Genomic DNA, 19,126 nt, shown 5'->3' with positions numbered 1-19,126 from the left:
TAAAAGCAAAAAAGAAAGAAAGAAAAAATATCTAATATAAATGTGATAATTCATGAAAGTAGAAACATGGATTAGAAAAGCGAACTTTTTGATTCTTTTAATTAATATTAAAAACAAACTCTTTAGAAAACTAGAGAATAGTAATAATGTTTTTCTGTGGAGTCCAGAGAACTCTTTGCTAAACAATGACCAAAACACCCTTGGGTGTCTCTGGCAATCTATGGGAGGTTGCAAAAAACACTAACCAAAGTTCAAATTAAGATGAGTAAATATAGGCAGTCCATGCTGATGTGGATTATTGTTGAAACTTTTTATGCCTGTGGGATGAATTATGAGGAAATATACTAAAATAATTTCAGCCCTTGAGGTTCACTTTTTTCTTTATCCCTTCTTGGGTGTTCCTTTCTGGCCTCAGCAAGATCACAAAACACTTGGGAATAAAGATGCAGCCCAATAACCCTGCACTGGAGGCAAGGATAGAGAAGATTTCTACAGTGACCATGGCCTTTCCCTTGGTGCTCTGGTATGTGGGGAGAAAGAAGACCCACACACTGCAGAATACCAACATACTAAAAGAGATTAACTTGGTTTCATTGAAGGTATCAGGCAGGTTCCTAGCTAGAAAAGCCACAATAAAGCTGCCCAGGGCTAGAAAACCCATGTAACCCAGGATGCAATAGAAGGCAATATCAGAGCCCTCATTACATTGAATGATGATGTGACCAGGCTGAGAGTACGGGTCCAAGTCTGGAAAGGGAGGAGAAGTTCCCAGCCAGATGCCACAGAGAATCACTTGAATCCCTGAGCAGATGAGGACAATGAAGATGGACACCCTAGAATGCACCCACATCCTGATTCTACTCCCTGGGTTTATTACCCTGAAGGCTAGAACTACCATAATGGTCTTTGCCAAAATGGAGGAAACAGCCACAGTGAAGACAATTCCAAAAGTTGTTTGTCTGAGGAGGCAGGTGGCTGCAGTGGGACGGCCAATGAAGAGCAAGGAGCAGAGGAAACATAAGGTAAGAGAGATAAGTAGAGTATAACTGAGAACCAGGTTATTGGCCTTGACAATGGGAGTCTCTCGAAACTTCACAAACACCCAGAGAACCAGGGTTGTCAGGAGAGAGAAGGAAACAGCTATCAGTGATAGAGTTATCCCCAATGGATCTCCAATATCCAGAAAGGTTACAGTCTTGGGGAGGCAGTGATCTCTCTCCTTGTTTGGATACTCATCTTCCAGACACTTCACACAGTGGTCCACATCTAAACAGGATTGAAATTCAATCAGATACAATCTTATGCAAGAGGATGTATTGCCAGTGACCTCCTCTCTGAGATTACCTTCCATAAATATGCTATTCCCACATTGTCTTCCCTACTAAAGGGAAAAGTCATTGAATGCAGGAACTATTTTTGCCCATTTTTGTATTCATAATACTTAATAGTGATCTTCGTGTACTAAACCCTACTGCCTCTTACATAGTCTGTGAATAGTGAACCACATTTTACTAGTTACTTAGTTTAATTCATGATCCAAGATGCCAACCAAATAAACAAAGTATTCTAGAACCAACTTAACTCTGACTAGGTTTTGGGAACTCATTTGTTACATAAGATTCACTGTAGTAATGATACTTTCAGATGCTTTATTGAGATAAAAACGAAATAACCCAAGAGTTGATTCCTGAGGAACTTGATCATTAGTTGAGCCATCTGCATTCCAAGAAAGACATTCATCCTTATGACTCCTTTTTTCTTCATATAATTCAGTTCTTTACATAATTAGATATGTCTTCACTAGCAGATATGAAACTTCACTAGCTGAGAATTTGGCATTTTATTTTGCTTTTTAAATGAGCCTGAATTTTACCCAGTATGGTAAACCATTCCCAGGTCTTTACTTTGCCATTTGAAGGCAGATAGGAATCAGGAAGACTTGAATTCAAATCTTGCCTCAGATCTTTACTAGATGAATGACTCTGAACATCACTTAAACTCTATTTATGTTAATTTCCTTTCATTTAAAACAGAGATCTTATCATCTATTGCCTAGGGAAGGTGTGAGCATCACATGAGATAATATTTGTAAAGTGCTCTGTGAACTTGTAAGTAGAGTATAAATAGGGGCACAGCTAGGTGGCACAGTGGAGATAGAGCACCATTCCTGGAGTCAAGAGAATCTGAGTTCAATTCTGACCTCAGACACTTAAAAATTACCTATGTGACCTTAGCCAAGTCACTTAACCCTTGCAAAATCCAAAAAAAAAAAATCCCAGAACAGTATAAATGCTAATTACCATTATTTATCAGTGCAGAGAGATGTGTCTTTTCTACTAAATGTAATGATGAAGCAGTAATTCTTAACCTAATGTCCAGCAATCACAAAGTAAGTTTGTAGGTGGATTTCAGAGGGTTCACAAATTTCATAATATTACCTGAAATTTAGTATTTCCTACATTTTAAGTAAAAACCTGCTACTCTGAAATGAGTTTATAAGCTAACCAGATTGCCATAATACAAAAATTAATAAGAACTTCTGTCTTAGAATGTTCCTTGGGATGAAGAAGGATAAATTACTTTTCCTGGGGCATAAGACCAGTTTTTAGAAACAGTACTGACCCAAGGTCTTCTAGACTCCAAGGCCAACTCCCTTTATGCTTCATTATTCTGATCCTCTCTCGCCCCATGAATATCATGATCATCTTTGAGTTGTATTATTTTCCTTATCAGTGTATCTAGTCCTGCTTTATTCTGAATCTCTGACTTGATAAATAAACTGAGCAAATATAGTTTAGAAGAAAGAGCTCTAGACATGAAGTCAGGAGACAGAAATATTAGCCTTGGCACAGTCCATATCAGGTCTGAGGGAATGATGTTATCTTTGTGAATTTCATAAATAGAGACATCTGAAAAAGATGATGGCAAAAGACTATTCCACCTATGAGATTCTCTAATTCTCCTCCTTGGTTGGCATACTTCAAAGGTTCAAAGGTTGGTATACCTTGGATGGATGCAAGGCAATCAGGGTTAAGTGATTTGCCCAAGTTCACATAGCTACTGAGTATCAAATATCCAAGGGTAGAGTTGAACTCCAGCTCTAGCTACTGCACCATCTAGCTGCTCTATATTTTACATAATGTTATGATGTCAGATATTCTCAGACTCACTATTTTAAGTTATTTTTTCTTATCTCTGTCATATGGCTTTACTATCCTTGGTGATTTATATTCTGTTACTTGGGTAGTGTTGTTACTATGGGTTGTATAAAACTCCAGAAGCCCAACCCCACTGTGCCTAAGAGTTTGCAAAGGAAGCCCCCTGTAGACACTTACCCATTTGATTGGAAATCTCCCCTTCTGGGCATGGGGAACAGCTGAAGCAGCAGATAGGTTCTCCTTTCTTAGTTGACTTTCTATATCCAGGGGTACAGCTGTCACTGCACACAGAACGAGGCACCTGCACCATTAACAAAAAGATGGGGAATGTCCCATTAGCTGGAAAGACTTTTAAGGTAAATGGTGCCAGCCATGAAAATGTATCTCTAAACAGTTCTGATTATTATAACTGGTTCTTGTGTCAATGAACATCAGTAATGGAATGTTCAGGGAATCTTCTTTATAATCTTATTTCTGTAACCAACTGTGAAATTGGTGGCTGAAGTTCTTGTCTCTGGGGACTTGAATTTTATCACTTATAAGAGGAAAGCTTCAGGTTGGATGATTGGGACATATTCTATAATATGAGCTGTATTAGTCTCACAGTTGCTGAGTAAAAAGTTGGTGCTAGTCAAATGTTACATTTAATCTTCTAGTGTGCACAGACCACAAGCTTGTAGGATGGGGCAAAATGATGGTCTCATATGAACTTGGTAAAGGATACCCATTTCCCGGAGGGTAAGTACTGTGCTCTACCTCTTGCCAGTCTGTTGAGTCCCTTTTCTTGACTCTTATGTTGAGTCCCTTCCTGGATCCCCTCAATCTTTCCCCAGGCAAACATTGAAGGGGAAGGAGACAAGGATGACAAGTTCTCCAAGATCCCCAAGTACTCCAAAGTCTCCAAGGTCTCCATTTATTTACTAAAACTCCAGTGCTTAAATACCTCCCCAGTCTCTAATCCACTCCCACCGCACCTAGCAAAATAAGACTCTGGTGCTCAAGGTCACCAGGTGATGATAGTTTACAGTGCTCCCACACACAACAGTCCCTAACATATCCCCCTTCTTGTCTTTTTTTTGGAAAAAAAAAGATTATTACATAATGAATGCTACACAAGTTGGAAAAAAAAGTTCAAAAATAATACAAACAAATGTCAATTAAACAAGGGTAAAACCAATATTCCCAAATTCCTTGAAATACATTTTATCCCCAACTTACAGACAAAGATTACTAAGTTTTTCTTTTGCCAAGAAAAAAAACCTTTCAAAGTAATCAAATTCAAAATCCAAACTAAAAGGAGTAACTTTTAACTCAGGTAACATTTAACTATTTCAGACCTGAATTACACACACACACACACACACACACACACACACACACACAGAAGTTTAGACACTAACACACAGAAATAGCTCTCTTGTATCACATTTACCAAACTGAGATTGATATTCTGGCCAGTACCAGATCTCAGAATATAGAAACATTTTCCCACCTCTCTAGGCTAGTAGAGAGATGTAAAATGTCCAAAATATTAGCCATAAGCACAGGCTTCATTCAAAAGACAAAAATCTAAATTTCCTAATCCCAGAAAAAAGTTGTCTTCTTTTCTCTTAAGTAATTGAACCACAAAGCTTCCCAATCAATAACTTATTGAAAAACATAGTCATTGCCCAACCTCCCTCTCCTCTCCAAACCAGGAAGAAGGCATGGGGGTCCCTTGATTTCTAAAATAAATTTTTTGAGACATTGGTTTGAGTTTCAAAGTTCCAAAAAGAAAGATTTCCCTTCTCCCCACCCCTCCCTCTGTGGAGGGTGAGAATGAATGGCAGACTATAAACTGCAAAATGAATGATTTTGACTCTATTAAGTTAAACTTTTGCACTAATAAAACCAATGCAGTCAAAATTAGAAGGAAAGCAAAAAAGCCGAAAAATAATCTTCACAACTAGGAGGTCTGATAATGGTCTAATTTCTAAAATATAGAGAGAATTGCATCAAATTTATAAGGTTACAAGTCATTCCCCAATTGATAAAGGGTCAAAGGACAGTTTTCAAATGAAGAAATTAAAGCTATATATAATCATATGAAAAAATTCTCCACATCATTATTGATTAGAGAAATGCAAATTAAAATAACTATGAGATATTACCCCACACCTATCTGATTGGCCAAGATGAAAAAAGGGTGAAATGATCAATATTGGAGAGGTTGTGGGAGGATTGGGACATTAATTCATTGCTGGTGGAGTTGTGAATGTATCCAACTATTCTAGAGAGCAATATGGAGCTATGCTAAATGAACAATAAAGCTGTTCATTCCCTTTAACCCAACAATTCCAACATTCCAATTCTAGGTCTATAACTAGAAGAAATCATAAAAAATAGGAAAAGTCCCACATGTCCCAAAATATTCAGTTCTTTTTATAGTGGCAAAGGATAAGAAATTGAGGAATGTCCATCAATTGGGGAATAGCTAAACAAGTTTTGGTACTTGAATACTATGAATATTATTGTTCCATAAGAAACCATTAATGGTAGGACTCTAGAGAAGCATAGAACAAGTTATAGGATCTGATGCTAAGTGAAGGGAGCAGAACCAAGAGAACAATTTATACATTAACAACATTGTGAGATGATCAACCTTGATGGAAACAAACTGTCTATGGACAATGCTATCCCCATCCAGAGGAAGAAAAACAAAACAAAGTAAAACAAAAACAAAAAAACCCTTCAGAATCTGATGAATACTTTATAAAAATTATCTCTTATGTATTTCTTTCCCTTAATTCTAATTCCTCATACCAAATATGTAAATCGTAAACATGCTTATCAATGATGAGTATATACAATGCTAACCTGACTGCTTGCCGCTGGGGGCGGAGGGGGTTGGGAAGGGAGGATGAAAGGAAATTTTTCAACTTAAAAATATACATTTGCATATGACTGAAAAATAAATAAATAAATAAATGATTCAAAAAAACTTTGGAATTGACTGTGCAACATAGGAGATACTAGCACAGGACTTCCCAGTATGGCTTGCCCTCACCATAGAAAGTTCTGTGTTCTATAAGCAAAGCAGAATTGAAGTAACTCAAAGGAAATATGAAATGCACAAGTTTGGAGAATCCACTCCAGGTGTTCACATGGACTATTTGTGCCCCACCTATGGTGGAAGATTCTGAGTTCGTATCAGTCTGAGCAGTCACAGTTGGACACACTGTAAGACACTAACATTGTGATGTTATTTTGGTCCTTTTTGAAAATGAAAGATAGCAATCTAAGAACCATTTGAGTGAAAAGACATGCTGGGGGGTGGGGTAAAGGCTTGGGTTCATTCTTTCCATGGCCAACAGAGTATTGGGAATTGTGAGCTTGACAAGGTTGTGAAACTAAGTGACCCTAAATCCAATCATGGGAGTCTAGAAAAAAATTTGGTTTGACCATGGAAGTAACACTGCTCTGAGGAGGAATACACAAATCGATTCATAGCAGAACAATGATTTGTCCAGCTCAAATACTGGATTTTGAAATGTACTTATTGGAGGAAATGCTTTTGGAAAATATTTTAAGTCCTCTATACTTCCCTATAAGAGTCACAAATGGTGCCTGGGGAGAAATGTTTGTACTGTTATTTTGCTATCCCTTTATAAAAACAAATTGGTTTTAATTGATGAAACAATATTGGAGCACTGATTGCTGGCAATTTATATAAGGGGAAAAAATATCAACATTGAAACCTGAGGCAACTCTTGATAAAGACATCAACAAGACACTTCAAGGTCATCCCTGGAGCCCCGAGGAGTGATCATAACCTTGCACTAGAGACCTAGGTCATCAGTGTGAAAATGAGAGCGAAGCCTCAGAACTATATATGAACTAGAGTGAAATGGAGATAGAGTCTATTAGAAGAAATAAACTATTTGGCTAATTTGGGAAAATGTAGGTCATACTAATTTTAGTTTTGATAGAAACTTTCCCCAGTAGCTGAATGAAACTTTATCTTAATTCAACTGAAGTATGTGTAAGTTTCTTCATTATTGATGAATATGCAGTAAAGTGAATAAGAAAAATGACTTTAGGATCAAAGGTTCTTGGTCCAGTCAAAAGCTTTCTGGATTCATTTTCCTTTTTTGTGAAATAAAAAGGAAAGACAAATGATCTGTAAAGTCCCTTCCTGGTCTGTCACCTATGATGCAAACTATGATGGTGTTTGGATACCTGAAGAGTTTTTTTTCCAATCAACAAATCACCTTAAAGTCAAAAGAAAAAAGGAACTTGGTGACATTTTCTATGCATAAATATGGAATATTTAGTGAGATAAAAAGAGTGAGATTTGCTTTTATGTCTGAACATCTAAGATGACATGAAAATTATCTGTAACCTTTGAATCTATCCATCCCCAATCGATGCATTCTTCACACATGATGAAATCTTGACCAGGTGGAGCATTGGGAATAAACTGGCCCACTTTCACCAGGAATTCAGTATCATTTATAAAGGTCATGTAGTTCCTTATATCATATTGAGCCTCAGAGCTTCTTTTCTCATTCATAAATACTTGGTCCCCAGCACTATTGTTAAACTGAATGTCCTTGAGAAAGGCATGGAGCTGAAAGGGAAGAAGAATCTCTGTCATTTCTATGTATCAGGGCTCTGTAAGAAGTAAGGTCTCTGTATTATGCCAGAGATCCTGGGGTTGGTGAACTGAGGTTTGTGCCATTGTATGGTGGGATGAGTTGGAATTCTACATCATGCATTTATTAGTTAAATGTCCCTGGGCAAGTTACTTATCCTCTCTCTTGTTTCCTCCATATAATATGGTAATAATACCTAATAAGATAATACATTAAAAGTTCTTATAGATTTTGAAGGGCTATGAGAATGATAGTTACTGTTCTTAATTGCTTTCATTACATTTACTTATTCCATCGACACTGGAAAAGAGGTAACATAATTAGGAAAAGACTTTTGTTCTTTATAGGGAAATCTATGTACAGAGAAGTGAGATGCTTTGGGAAATGTCATTATCTTGGTGTAGCTGGTTCATAGCTAAAATATGAACTTCAAAGGGAAATGATATTCACAAGAAAAAAAATAAATCATCAATTTTATCTCCAGTTATAGGAAATTAAATTGAACCGTAAGTTGTGCTGAATTCAGATACCTCTCCCTGATTCCTTGTCCATATAATTTGAGATTTCAAAGGTATCTGAATGGCAGCAGTCTAATAGAAATTTCCCTCTGGTATCCCTCTGGTATGCCCCCATAATGAATAATTCTTTTCACCTTAAATTAATTTTTTTCATTTATTTCATTTTTACTCTTAATTGAATATGTTTCAGTTCTGAAACTATTTTCTTTGTTACATTGTCTAGTTCTGGTTACACTTTCATATCTCTTGATTTCCTAGTCATGTTGGGGAAAGCAGAATACCCCTTGCTCCCTACTGCCACCTCAACATCCAAAGGTTAGTAATTTTCTTAACTAGGTTGTCAGAGTGATGGTATTCTTAGGTTAGAGGGTTTTTAGGGGGTTTTTTTGCAAGGCAAATGGGGTTAAGTGCTTTCTACAAGGCCACCCAGCTAGGGAATTATTAAGTAAATGAGGCCTGATTTGAACTCAGAGCCTCCTGACTCCAGGGCTGGTGCTGTATCCACTGTGCCACCTAGCCACGCCCTTAAGTTAGAGTTTAATATCAACTTCTTAATATAGCAGAAAGAGACAAACAACAAATATGTTGCTTCTAAGCAAAAGAACATGCAAATATTAGTACTATATGTTTTTAGGGATTATATTTACAGAATACAAATATATATATGCATGTATCATATATGTATGCATGTATGTATGTATGTATTTGGCAGCTAGGTGTTATAGTGGATAGAGCACCAACCCTGGAGTCAGGAAGATCAAATCTGGCCTCAGATCCTTGACACTGTGTGTTAAGCTATGTGACCTTGGGCATGTCACTTAACTTTGAATGCCATATATTGGGTGCCATCTCCAGTTAATCTGATCCATATCTAGCTACTGAATCTAGATGACTCCAGAGGAGAAAGTGAGGTTGGTGTCACTGAAAATCTAATTCATAAGCAAATCTTGGCATCACCTCTCTGATGTCATGATTTTCTTTGAGAATGAAGGACAAATAGCATAGTATACATATGTATATTAATATATATACATATATATGATCATTCTATTCTTCATTAGAAACTTAAATTCCCTGAAGATAGATTCCACTTTTTTTTGTTTCCCCTGCTTTTAATTCAGTTTCTGGCATACAGTAAGTGCTTAACAAATGCTGATTTATTGAATGATTTGAAAGCAAGAACTGTTTGATTTTTTTGTATTTGTATCTCAATCTCTTTTACTATGTCTGGCACAAAAAACAAAGGCACTTGTTAATTTACACAATTGTTGATTGATTGATTGACTTGTTAAGAATGTAAATTTTGAGTTACGTTTTTCCATATCAAAAGTACAGTAGAAAAACAATCTTGCCTCAGAGACTAAATCTGTTCAGGTCCTTAACCTCAGACCTTCATTTGTTTAAACTGAGGAGAACTCTTTAGAATTTAAGCAATCTGTATCACCCTGAAGCCTATAAATTATTGGGTAAACCAGCTTTGCCTGGTAATGGCAAGCCTGCAGAAATGAGGATTTTAAAATTAATGGCATGGTCACTGTATGTTAGGATTCCAGTCTTTTTCCTGTGGAAGAGTTATCAAAGAGAAAGGCCTAGAAGGTGACAAGTCAAAGAGCTGAGGTTTGAGAGAGCAGAACATGGAAGGCTCCCACCAGCCCTAGGTTAAAGATTGTTGTCATTTGGAAAGAGCTCAGAAGTCCCCAGAAAAGGAGACTATCTGAGTCAAGAGATGGAGGTGATAAAAAAATTGAACCGGCATCAAGGGGCAAGTTCAAGAGAGTACAAAAGCATGATATAATCAACAGAACCACCATATTCCTAGAGAAGGAACCAGCAAAGATTGTATGCTGATCAATTCATTTATATAATAAGCCACAGAGCTTTGTGAAGCCTCTGTGAAGGAGCATCAAGCACCTACATTTTGAAAGTAAAAGTTGACTTCACCACTGGTGTGCCACATGAGCATTGTCCTTTGAGTTTTTGTGCACTATGTCCATTGATAAACTCTGTATATGTAGGAGAATTCCTCTTGACCACTGGTGTGCCACATGAGCATTGTCCTTTGAGTTTTTGTGCACTATGTCCATTGATAAACTCTGTATATGTAGGAGAATTCCTCCTGGTGTTTCTAAGCTGAAACAGTTTGAATGCTCCCTGTAGAGAAAGTTTCGAAGCGGAAGTGCTCAGGGGGATAAGAGCAAGTTCACTTCTTCATGTAGAATTTAAGATGTGTACAGGAGGTCCAGTTCAAGTTGTCCAACAGACAGCGAAAGCTGCAAACCTAGAGATCAGTAGAGAGGATGGGGCTGGGCAAGATTTAAGAATCTGAAGATGATCATTGAAACCATGGAAGGAAGCTTTTGAGATCAGCAGGTGAAGTCTTATAAGAGAGAAGAGAAGAAAGCTAAGAACAGAATCCTGGGAGATAGCCAAGGTTAGCACAATAGAGTCAAGATCCCAAAAAGTCTGGAGAAGATTAGAGAAAAGGCCAAATCTGACAGTGAGCCAACATTCACCAAACATTAATTAGGCACTGACAAGATATCAGTCACTCTGCTAAAAACTGATGATCTAGGTACCCCCAAAATAGGTATATACAAGGGAAAATGGAGATAATTATCAGAGAGAATTCAGTAGCCTTAAGAAGAATTATCAGTCTTTGCACAGAAAGTTGAATTTTGGTCTGGACTTGAAGGAAACCAAGGAGAACAGCACATAAAAAGAAGGAGGGAGACAAGTTCAGGAATGGAGGACAGTCACTAAAATTGCTGATAGTATGGAGCATTTTGTGAGAAGAACTGTAAAGAGATCATTGTCACTGGCTTTCAGAGTAAATGACACTGAAATTTAGGATGCAATAAACCTAGGAAATGATGGGGTGAACCACATGATGAAGGGGTTTGGAATGGAATGGAATACTGAAATGTTCAATTTGATTCTGGAAGACAAAAAGAGAAATTGGAGTTAGGATTAACGAAATGAAACATAGGGATGGCTAGGTGGCACAGTGGATAGAGCACCGACCCTGGAGTCAGGAGTACCTGAGTTGAAATCCAGCCTCAGACATTTAATAATTACCTAGCTGAGTGGCCTTGGGCAAGCCACGTAACCCCATTGCCTTGCAAAAAAACCTAAAAAAAAAGAAGAAACGAAACATAATAGAGATAGAAAGAAAAGTCAATCATTTCAAAAATCCACCTTCACAAGTATAACATTTATGAAACTATTATAAAAAAAGCTAAATAGTGGTTCCTATGAAAAAAGACCCAGAATTTTCATTCAGGAACACATACTACATGTCAATATTGTGACCATAAAGACCCCCAAGAATTGAAACAAAGAAAGTGAATGGAGAAATACATAATTTCTAGTTTATGGGTTTTGTGTTAGCTCTGCTGTTTGCTGACCTGAACATTTCACATGTGGAATTCAGAGATTCTGTGGTAGAAAGTCTTACTATGAGTTTCATGATTAAAATCTCAGGCACCAGCATTGGATCCTTCTCATAGGAACCTTTACCTGCCAAGGATGAGGCACCCAGCTTTCTCCATTTTCCTCAGATGCTATCTCTGATGTCCTCAGAAGCATTTCATGAAGGGCCCAAGCCACAGCATACACAGCATTGTAGATGGTGTAACTCAAGCCAGACATGTTCATTTCATAAAGGAATATAGGCAGATCCTCCAAGGTAGCATTTGGTGCACACTGCTCTAGCTCCAGTTTTTCATATTTATCCTGGCACTGGAAAGCTGACAACCAGAACTCCTTAAGCACAATGTCCTCTGGCTCTTTATCGGGGTTCACTGTCTTGAGAAAAGACTTAAAACCAGGAACCTCACTGGTCAGGTACGTAAATGTGAGAGCTCCATGGAAATTGTAATTATCTACATAGTTGGGTCTCATGGTGATGTCCCAATGAGAAGTGGTGATCCACACCTTATATGTTGGGACAAAGGGAAGTTGTGAATGTCTCAGAACCATTAATGAATCTGTATCCCCATGAATCACAACTACTCTGGCTGCAGATTCTATGATCCTGGGCATGAACTCCACTGCTGATTCTTCATGCCGTCTCTCACTGACAGGTATCTTTTCTATGAAGGATGCACAGACGTCATATCTTGCCATCTCCTTTGTCACTTCCCAAAGAAATTCCTCACCCCTGAGATCATCTGTGGTTACCAGACCTACCCAGGTCCATTTAAAATGTACCAGTAATTGAACCACACCTCGGAGTAAGGAGAAGTCCCTGGGAGCCATTTGGTAGAGAGAAGGAAACTGAGTCTTGTCACTCAGAATGGGATCAAAAGGGCCAAAACTGAGCTGAAAAATAGGGAAATATAGGAAATGTTTAATTATATGAATGTGGTATTAATGAGAGAATTGTGATAAATTAAAAATTTTCATCAAATATTCCTTTCTTTCTAGTAAATTTTCAAGTACTCTATGACTAAGAAATTTTAATCAACCAAAATTTCCATTTTTCTCTCTCTCTTTTTTATCTCTCCTGCCTGGTAAAGAAAGAGTTCTCTGATTCTTTGGTTTTTATTGATTCATCTATTTTATTGATTCAGTTTTTATTGATTCCCTCCTTCCCAAATAATCTAAGATATATTTGTTCTTGGTTCAGCATTGGTTGTTATTCTAACATTGATTTTGGACTTGGTAGTTGCAGTACTTTTATGAAAACAAAACATTTATCTTAGATGGATATGTCGCACATGTTTTCTTGAGACCAAAATTAATACACTTACATTTTCATATACAACAGTTGTTTTTAAAATGGACAATATACTCGTTTCCTCCTTGACACTGAAATATGCACATTTGCTTTTGATCGTGAAATTTGTTCAAAAACACTCGGAAATAATCATTGATATTTTAAAGTTGTGCTATTCACATATGTTGTTCTTTCAATGTTTCAGATACTATTTAATATACTCTTATTCAGAATATTTATCTATAGACATCAAGTATTAAGCAAACTGTTTTAGATGAGCATGATTTACTATGCAATAATTATCATATTTCTCCATGTATAAGATGAACCTTTTTTTTAAAAGTTTGGGGTCTACAAACTGGGAGCATCTTATACAGTGGTTGGAGATTTTTTGACCTGCATTTCCTGCTTTTTCATACTTGTTGTCTTTTCACTCATTGTTTTGAATTTGTACCATTATGTTAGGTAACATTTTGCCACATTCTGTCCAGAAATGGCTCAGAAAAGATCCAGTGCTAAATTCAAGTTAAGTGTGATCCAATTTGCAAAAGTGAATGGAGGTGATCAGCTAAAGGGCAGAGCCAAGATGGCAACAAGAAAGGATCCATTCTTAGGCAATCTCTGATAAAATTTCTAAACTAAGGACTCTTAACTAAACTTTCGAGAGACAGAACCCACAAAGGGACCCAGTGAGGCTGTTCTCCCACTCAAGGTAACCTGGAAAAGAGCAGAAAGGCTCTGCTCCCCGGGGCCAGAGGGGCGGCCTGCCGGAGGAGTGGCCCACCAGAGTGAAAGAACTTCAGCCTCCCGGAGGCAGCCCCAGGGCGCTGGGAGCCGTGGCTCAGCAGTGGGGGAGTCTCTTGAGCTGCACCCTGAGGAACACCGGGCACAAAGTGGGGAAACAGCAGGGGACCTCTGCCAGAGCGAGCACGTGGAGCCCAGCCCTCAGGGCACACAGCGAGCAGCTGGCAAGCAGGAGCCCCCAGGGCATGAGCCCATTGAGCTGAGGGAGGGGAGTGAAGAGAAACTGCGAGCTCTGTCCTCTGCCCCTGGAACAGGACTCTGGGGCTCTGACCACATTCAGATCCTGATCGCAGTCTAGGCCCCCCCATAGAACAGCAGGGCCCCCTACCTCAGCCCTGTGGCAGAGTGGGGCGCTTATGGTCATTCACAGACCAGGAAGGAGGACAGAGCCTCACACACTGAGACCCTTGTGGGAGTGTCCCAAAAGCTCAGGAAGCACCCCCAAAACAGGCTTAGGCTGGGAAAATAAGCAAGCAGAGAAAAAAGAGGAATACCATTGAGAAATATTTTGCATATGAGCCCAAGTAGGATCAAAATACTCAGTCTGAAGAAGAGGAAACACAAGCTCCTGCATGTAAAGACTCCCAGAAAAACAGAAACTAGGATCAGGCTATGACAGAGCTCAAAAAAGACTTTGAAAATCAAATGAGGGAGTTAGAAGAAAAACTGGGAAAAGAAAGGAGAGAGATGCAGGAAAAACATGAAAATCAAGTCTGCAGCTTACTCAAGGAAATCCAAAAAAATGCTGAAGAAAATAGCATGCTAAAAACCAGCTTAGGTCAAATGGATAAAACAGTTCAAAAAGTTGTTGAGGAGAATGCTTTAAAAAGCAAAATTGGCCAGATGGAAAAAGAGTTAAGAAAACTCTCTGAGGAGAACAAATCCTTCAGACAAAGAATAGAATTCAGGGAAATTGGTGAATTTACCAGAAATCAGGAATCAATACTTCAAAACCAAAAGAAAAATGAAAAATTAGAAGAAAATGTGAAATATCTCATTGAAAAAACAATTGATATGGAAAACAGACTTAGGAAAGATAATTTAAAAATTATTGGAATACCTGAAAGTCATGATCAAGAGAAGAGCCTTGACATCATATTCAAAGAATTACTACAGGAAAATTGCCCTGATATTCTAGAAGCAGAGGGCAAAGTAGAAATGGAGAGAATCCACCGGTCCCCCCGAGAAAGAGATCCCAAAAAACCAATCCCTAGGAATATTATAGCCAAGTTCCAGAACTCCCAAGTCAAAGAGAAAATATTACAAGCTGCCAGAAGGACACAGTTCAAATATCATGGAGCTGCAGTCAGGATCACACAGGACTTAGCAGCAACTACATTGGAAGCTCGTAGGGCTTGGAATAGAATATACCAGAAGGCAAAAGAGCTTAGAATGCAGGCAAGAATGAACTACCCAGCAAGGCTGAATGTCCTCTTCCAGGGAAAAAGATGGACTTTCAATGAACCAGGGGAATTTCAAATGTTCCTGTTGGAATGGCCAGAGCTGAACAGAAGGTTTGATCTTCAGATACAGGACTCAGGTGAAGCATGGAGATTGGAGGAGAGGGAGGAAATATGAGGGACTTAATGAGGATGAACTGCATGTATAGAAAAATGATACTGATAATATTCATATGAACCTTCTCAGCTAATAGAGCAGGTAGAGGGAGCTTTTATAGTTGAAGCACAGGAGAAAGCTGAATTCGAAGATAAAATATGGTGTAAAAATGGAGTCAATAGAAAAAAAGGGAAATGTAATGGGAGAAAGAAAAAGGAGAGGGGGAATAGGTCAAGATATCTCATATAAGTATTTTCTTTATTACAATGAGCTATTGCAATGATATGGAAGGGGAGAGGCAAGGGGGAATGAGGGAACCTTTGCTCTCATCAGAGGTGGCTAGGAGAGGAAGCAGCAAATATACTCAATGGGGTATAGACATCTGGAGTAAGAAGGAGGGGGGAGCAGGGGGAAGGGGTGGGGATGTGAATAAAGGAGGAGAGGATGGACCATGGGGGGAGAGTGGTCAGATATAATGCATTTTGTTTTTTACTTCTTGCAAGGGGCTGGGATTGGAAGGCCTGTCCAGGACCATAGGGCCAGGTGGATTCTGGGCCTAAGGGGTGGTATGTGGGCTCGGGGCCTCTTGGCCCCAGGACCAGGGATCTGTCTGCTGCGCCACTCAGCTACCCTACAGCAGAGTCAGAGTGAAAGGAGAGAGAAAATATAGTGCATGGTAGTGGAGAAATAAGTAAGGAGGGAGTTGCAATCAGCAATGGCAATATTGGAAAAATATCCAAGTAATTTTTGCAATGGACTTAACCAAAAAGAATATGATCCACCCATGACAGTTGTTGGTGTTGGAACAAAGACTGAAGCACATTTTTTATTATTATTATTTGGGGGAGGGTGCAGGGCAAATGGGGCTGGGTGGCCTGCCTGGGGCCACATAGCAGGGTGATCGTTGGATGTCTGAGGCCAGATTTAGACCTGGGTGCTCCTGGTTCAAGGGCCAATGCTCTGTCTGCCACCCAGCCACCCCTACTATTATTACTATTTTATTTTATTTTGGGTCTTTTTTTTCCTTCTTTTTGGTTTTTGCATGGCAGTGGGTATCAGGTGGCTTGCATGTCACATGGCTGGGTGATTGTTGGGTCTATGGGGCTGGATGTTGGCTCGGGTGCTCGTGGCTCCAGGGCTGGTGCTTCATCCAGTGAACCACCTGGCCATACCTACAATTATTACTATTTTTTTATTTTAATTTTTTTCTCTCCCCTTTACTTTATCGCTCAAGCAAGTCTATATTCATGGGGGGAGGGGTATTTCATTTACTCTTAAACAAGAATATTTTATTAATGTAAAAAAAGAATTTGTACAAAATGAGAATAAAAAAATAAAATTTAAAAAGAAAAAACAAAACAAAACAAAAAAGTGAATGGAAATTGTGCTGCTGAAAGTCAGTTTGGTCCTCTCCAACTGAGAAAACAATCCAAGACTGTCCATGTGAAGAAGAAGAAACCCTACTGAAAACACCACAGCAGAAGAACTTGCCATGAGAGGCAAATCAGCAAAATGATCTGATTTAGAGAGGGAATTGAAGAGATGGATTGAAGAGCAAAGGGCAATTGGAATTCCTGTGTCCACAAAGATGGTTCAACATGAGGTAACAAGAATTGATGATGAAAAAGAAGTGACTGATTTCAAAAGAGGGCACAATTGGAGCTTCAGGTTCAGGAAAAAGCATGTTTTCATGCACCAGACTTGCCCAGGGAGTGCTTGTGGTCAACCACAGACCAGAGCACAGGGAGGAGAGCAGTCAGAGCCTCTCCTGAGACAGTGATTCATCATCAAACAAGATGAGGACAAGCTAATGAATGAGAGTTTTGACAGTGATGAGGAGTTGTATGAATTTTGTTATGAATAAAACTTGAGTTTAATAACTTTATGTAATACATTGTTTTCAAATTTCAGGCCCCAAAATTAAGGTGCATCTAATACATGGGGAAATATGGTAAATCTCACAATCAGTTCAAAAGTTGCATGCCATCAAGCCATGTGTAATGTACATGACTCTTTGAGAACATAAGAAATGAAGTTATTACCATAGGAATACTTACAATGCCAACCCCTTCAGAACAAATGTCCTTTCTCCTGTTTTAAACTATGTCATGCTATTTATGTAAACTAGTTAATTAATAGTATAAGTCAAATGGTTGAATTATTAGATATAAACTTTTAGATAATAATTACTAGATAAAATAGATACAAGAATTACCAGATACAAATACTATAGCACAGAATAATATTTATTAGGACAATGTCACTTTGGACACTCACTCCTGCAGGTAAACAAAATAGTGGATATGTGGAATCAGGAAGGCTTATCTTCCAGACTTAGTAACTGTGTTCTGGGAAAATCATTTAACCCAACTTATTTCACTTTCCTCATTTGCAAAAATGAGCTGGAAAAAGAGATAGCAAGCCACCTTAATATTTTTACCAAGAAAACAACAAATGGGATTACACATGGATGGCAGAGTGAGGAAAAGTTCCAAAATGGTCTTAATCAGTTAGAACTTTGTATTAAATTATATTTACAAAAAAAGCTAAGTTTGTAAGTACACTAAGACAGAGAAGGACTAAGTCAGCAGTATTTCATATGAAAAAGATCTGAAGACTTCTGGCCAAGATGGCGGAGAGAAGACAGGCACAGTTCTAAAGTCTCCTGATCTCTTTCCCATCTATTACATGAAACAAACCTCTTAAAAGAATTCCGAACCAGGAAACCCAGAAAGAAAAGCCAGGAGAGGAAAATCTACCTCAGGATTTGTCTCCCACAGCAGCCTTGGATGAGTACTGGCAGGTGAGTCAGAGCTCCGAGGGCAGATCAGCCAGATCAACAGCTGAATCAGAACCAGGAGTCTGAGGGCCCGAGAGCCGGACCTGCTGGATCAGTGGTGGGGCTGGACAAAGGGGACTTGGGTCCGTGGGGAAGCGGAGGCGCTGGTGTTGGTGCTGTCCCCCTGGAGCTTGGAGAAGGGGCTGCAGGGAGAGGTCTGGTGCAGGAGAGCTGCTGACACCATCCCTAGCCTTCTTGGGTCTAAGAAACTCTGAGCCCTCGCCTCCATTGCACAGAGGCCTCTTCCCAAACAAATGCAAATTACTTCTGCCTCAGGCACAGGTGTGTGAGCAAAAGAACCAGCCCCGCTGAGGAATCACCTCAGGCCAGGGTAAAGCCCACCATTGATTGAAGGCAAAAGAATTCAATAGCTCCAATTCCCTCCCTCAAGCAAAGGGAGAAGGCCTCACAACCAAGGTCACAGCCACCCCAGAGAGGGCAACCAGCACCTCCTACTGGCCAGCCAGAGAAACTGCACTCAGTAAAGCCTTTAGCGATCCCAAGCCCAGGTGAACCAGCCCCCCCCAACTCAAGGTCTTAGCATAATGAAGAAGGGTCAGCACAAAGGTGGATCCATAGAAAAATTCCTGGAAGGGAAAGACCCCAACCCAGAGAGACCTGGAACATCTGAGGAGAATACAATCTGGTCTCCAGCACTTAAAGACTTCCTTGAAGAAATAAGGAAAGAGTTTAAAAATCAACTGGAAAATCTGGGGGAGACAATTAATACCTTACAACAAGAAAACAAAACCTTGGAAAGTACAATTGGACAATTACAAAATGAGAACAATTCACTCAGATCCTCAAAGGAGCAAATGCAAAAAGAAATTAGTTCTCTCAAAACCTCAATTGGTCAGATGGAAAGCTCTTTCAAAAGTAGAATTGACCAATTGGAAAAG

The 19,126-nt window shown here is 39.0% G+C and overlaps 1 protein-coding gene across 1 annotated transcript in view; it reads right to left on the bottom strand.

The window, feature by feature from the left end:
• Positions 1 to 355: 355 nt before the first annotated feature.
• Positions 356 to 19,126, bottom strand: part of LOC141499659 (vomeronasal type-2 receptor 26-like) — a 49,466-nt gene continuing 30,695 nt past the window's right edge. Inside the window, exons 3-6 of the mRNA XM_074202311.1 lie at positions 11,827 to 12,630; positions 7,540 to 7,767; positions 3,336 to 3,459; positions 356 to 1,266 (exon numbers count right to left, since the gene is read on the bottom strand). Coding sequence (XP_074058412.1) covers positions 356 to 1,266; positions 3,336 to 3,459; positions 7,540 to 7,767; positions 11,827 to 12,630 — 2,067 coding nt within the window. The remainder of the gene's footprint in view (positions 1,267 to 3,335; positions 3,460 to 7,539; positions 7,768 to 11,826; positions 12,631 to 19,126) is intronic.

Source organism: Macrotis lagotis, chromosome X, assembly GCF_037893015.1.
Source record: "Macrotis lagotis isolate mMagLag1 chromosome X, bilby.v1.9.chrom.fasta, whole genome shotgun sequence".
Lineage (NCBI taxonomy): Eukaryota > Metazoa > Chordata > Mammalia > Peramelemorphia > Peramelidae > Macrotis > Macrotis lagotis.
The sequence above is the reverse complement of the archived record's forward strand: the minus strand, read 5'-3'. Positions and strand labels throughout refer to the sequence as shown.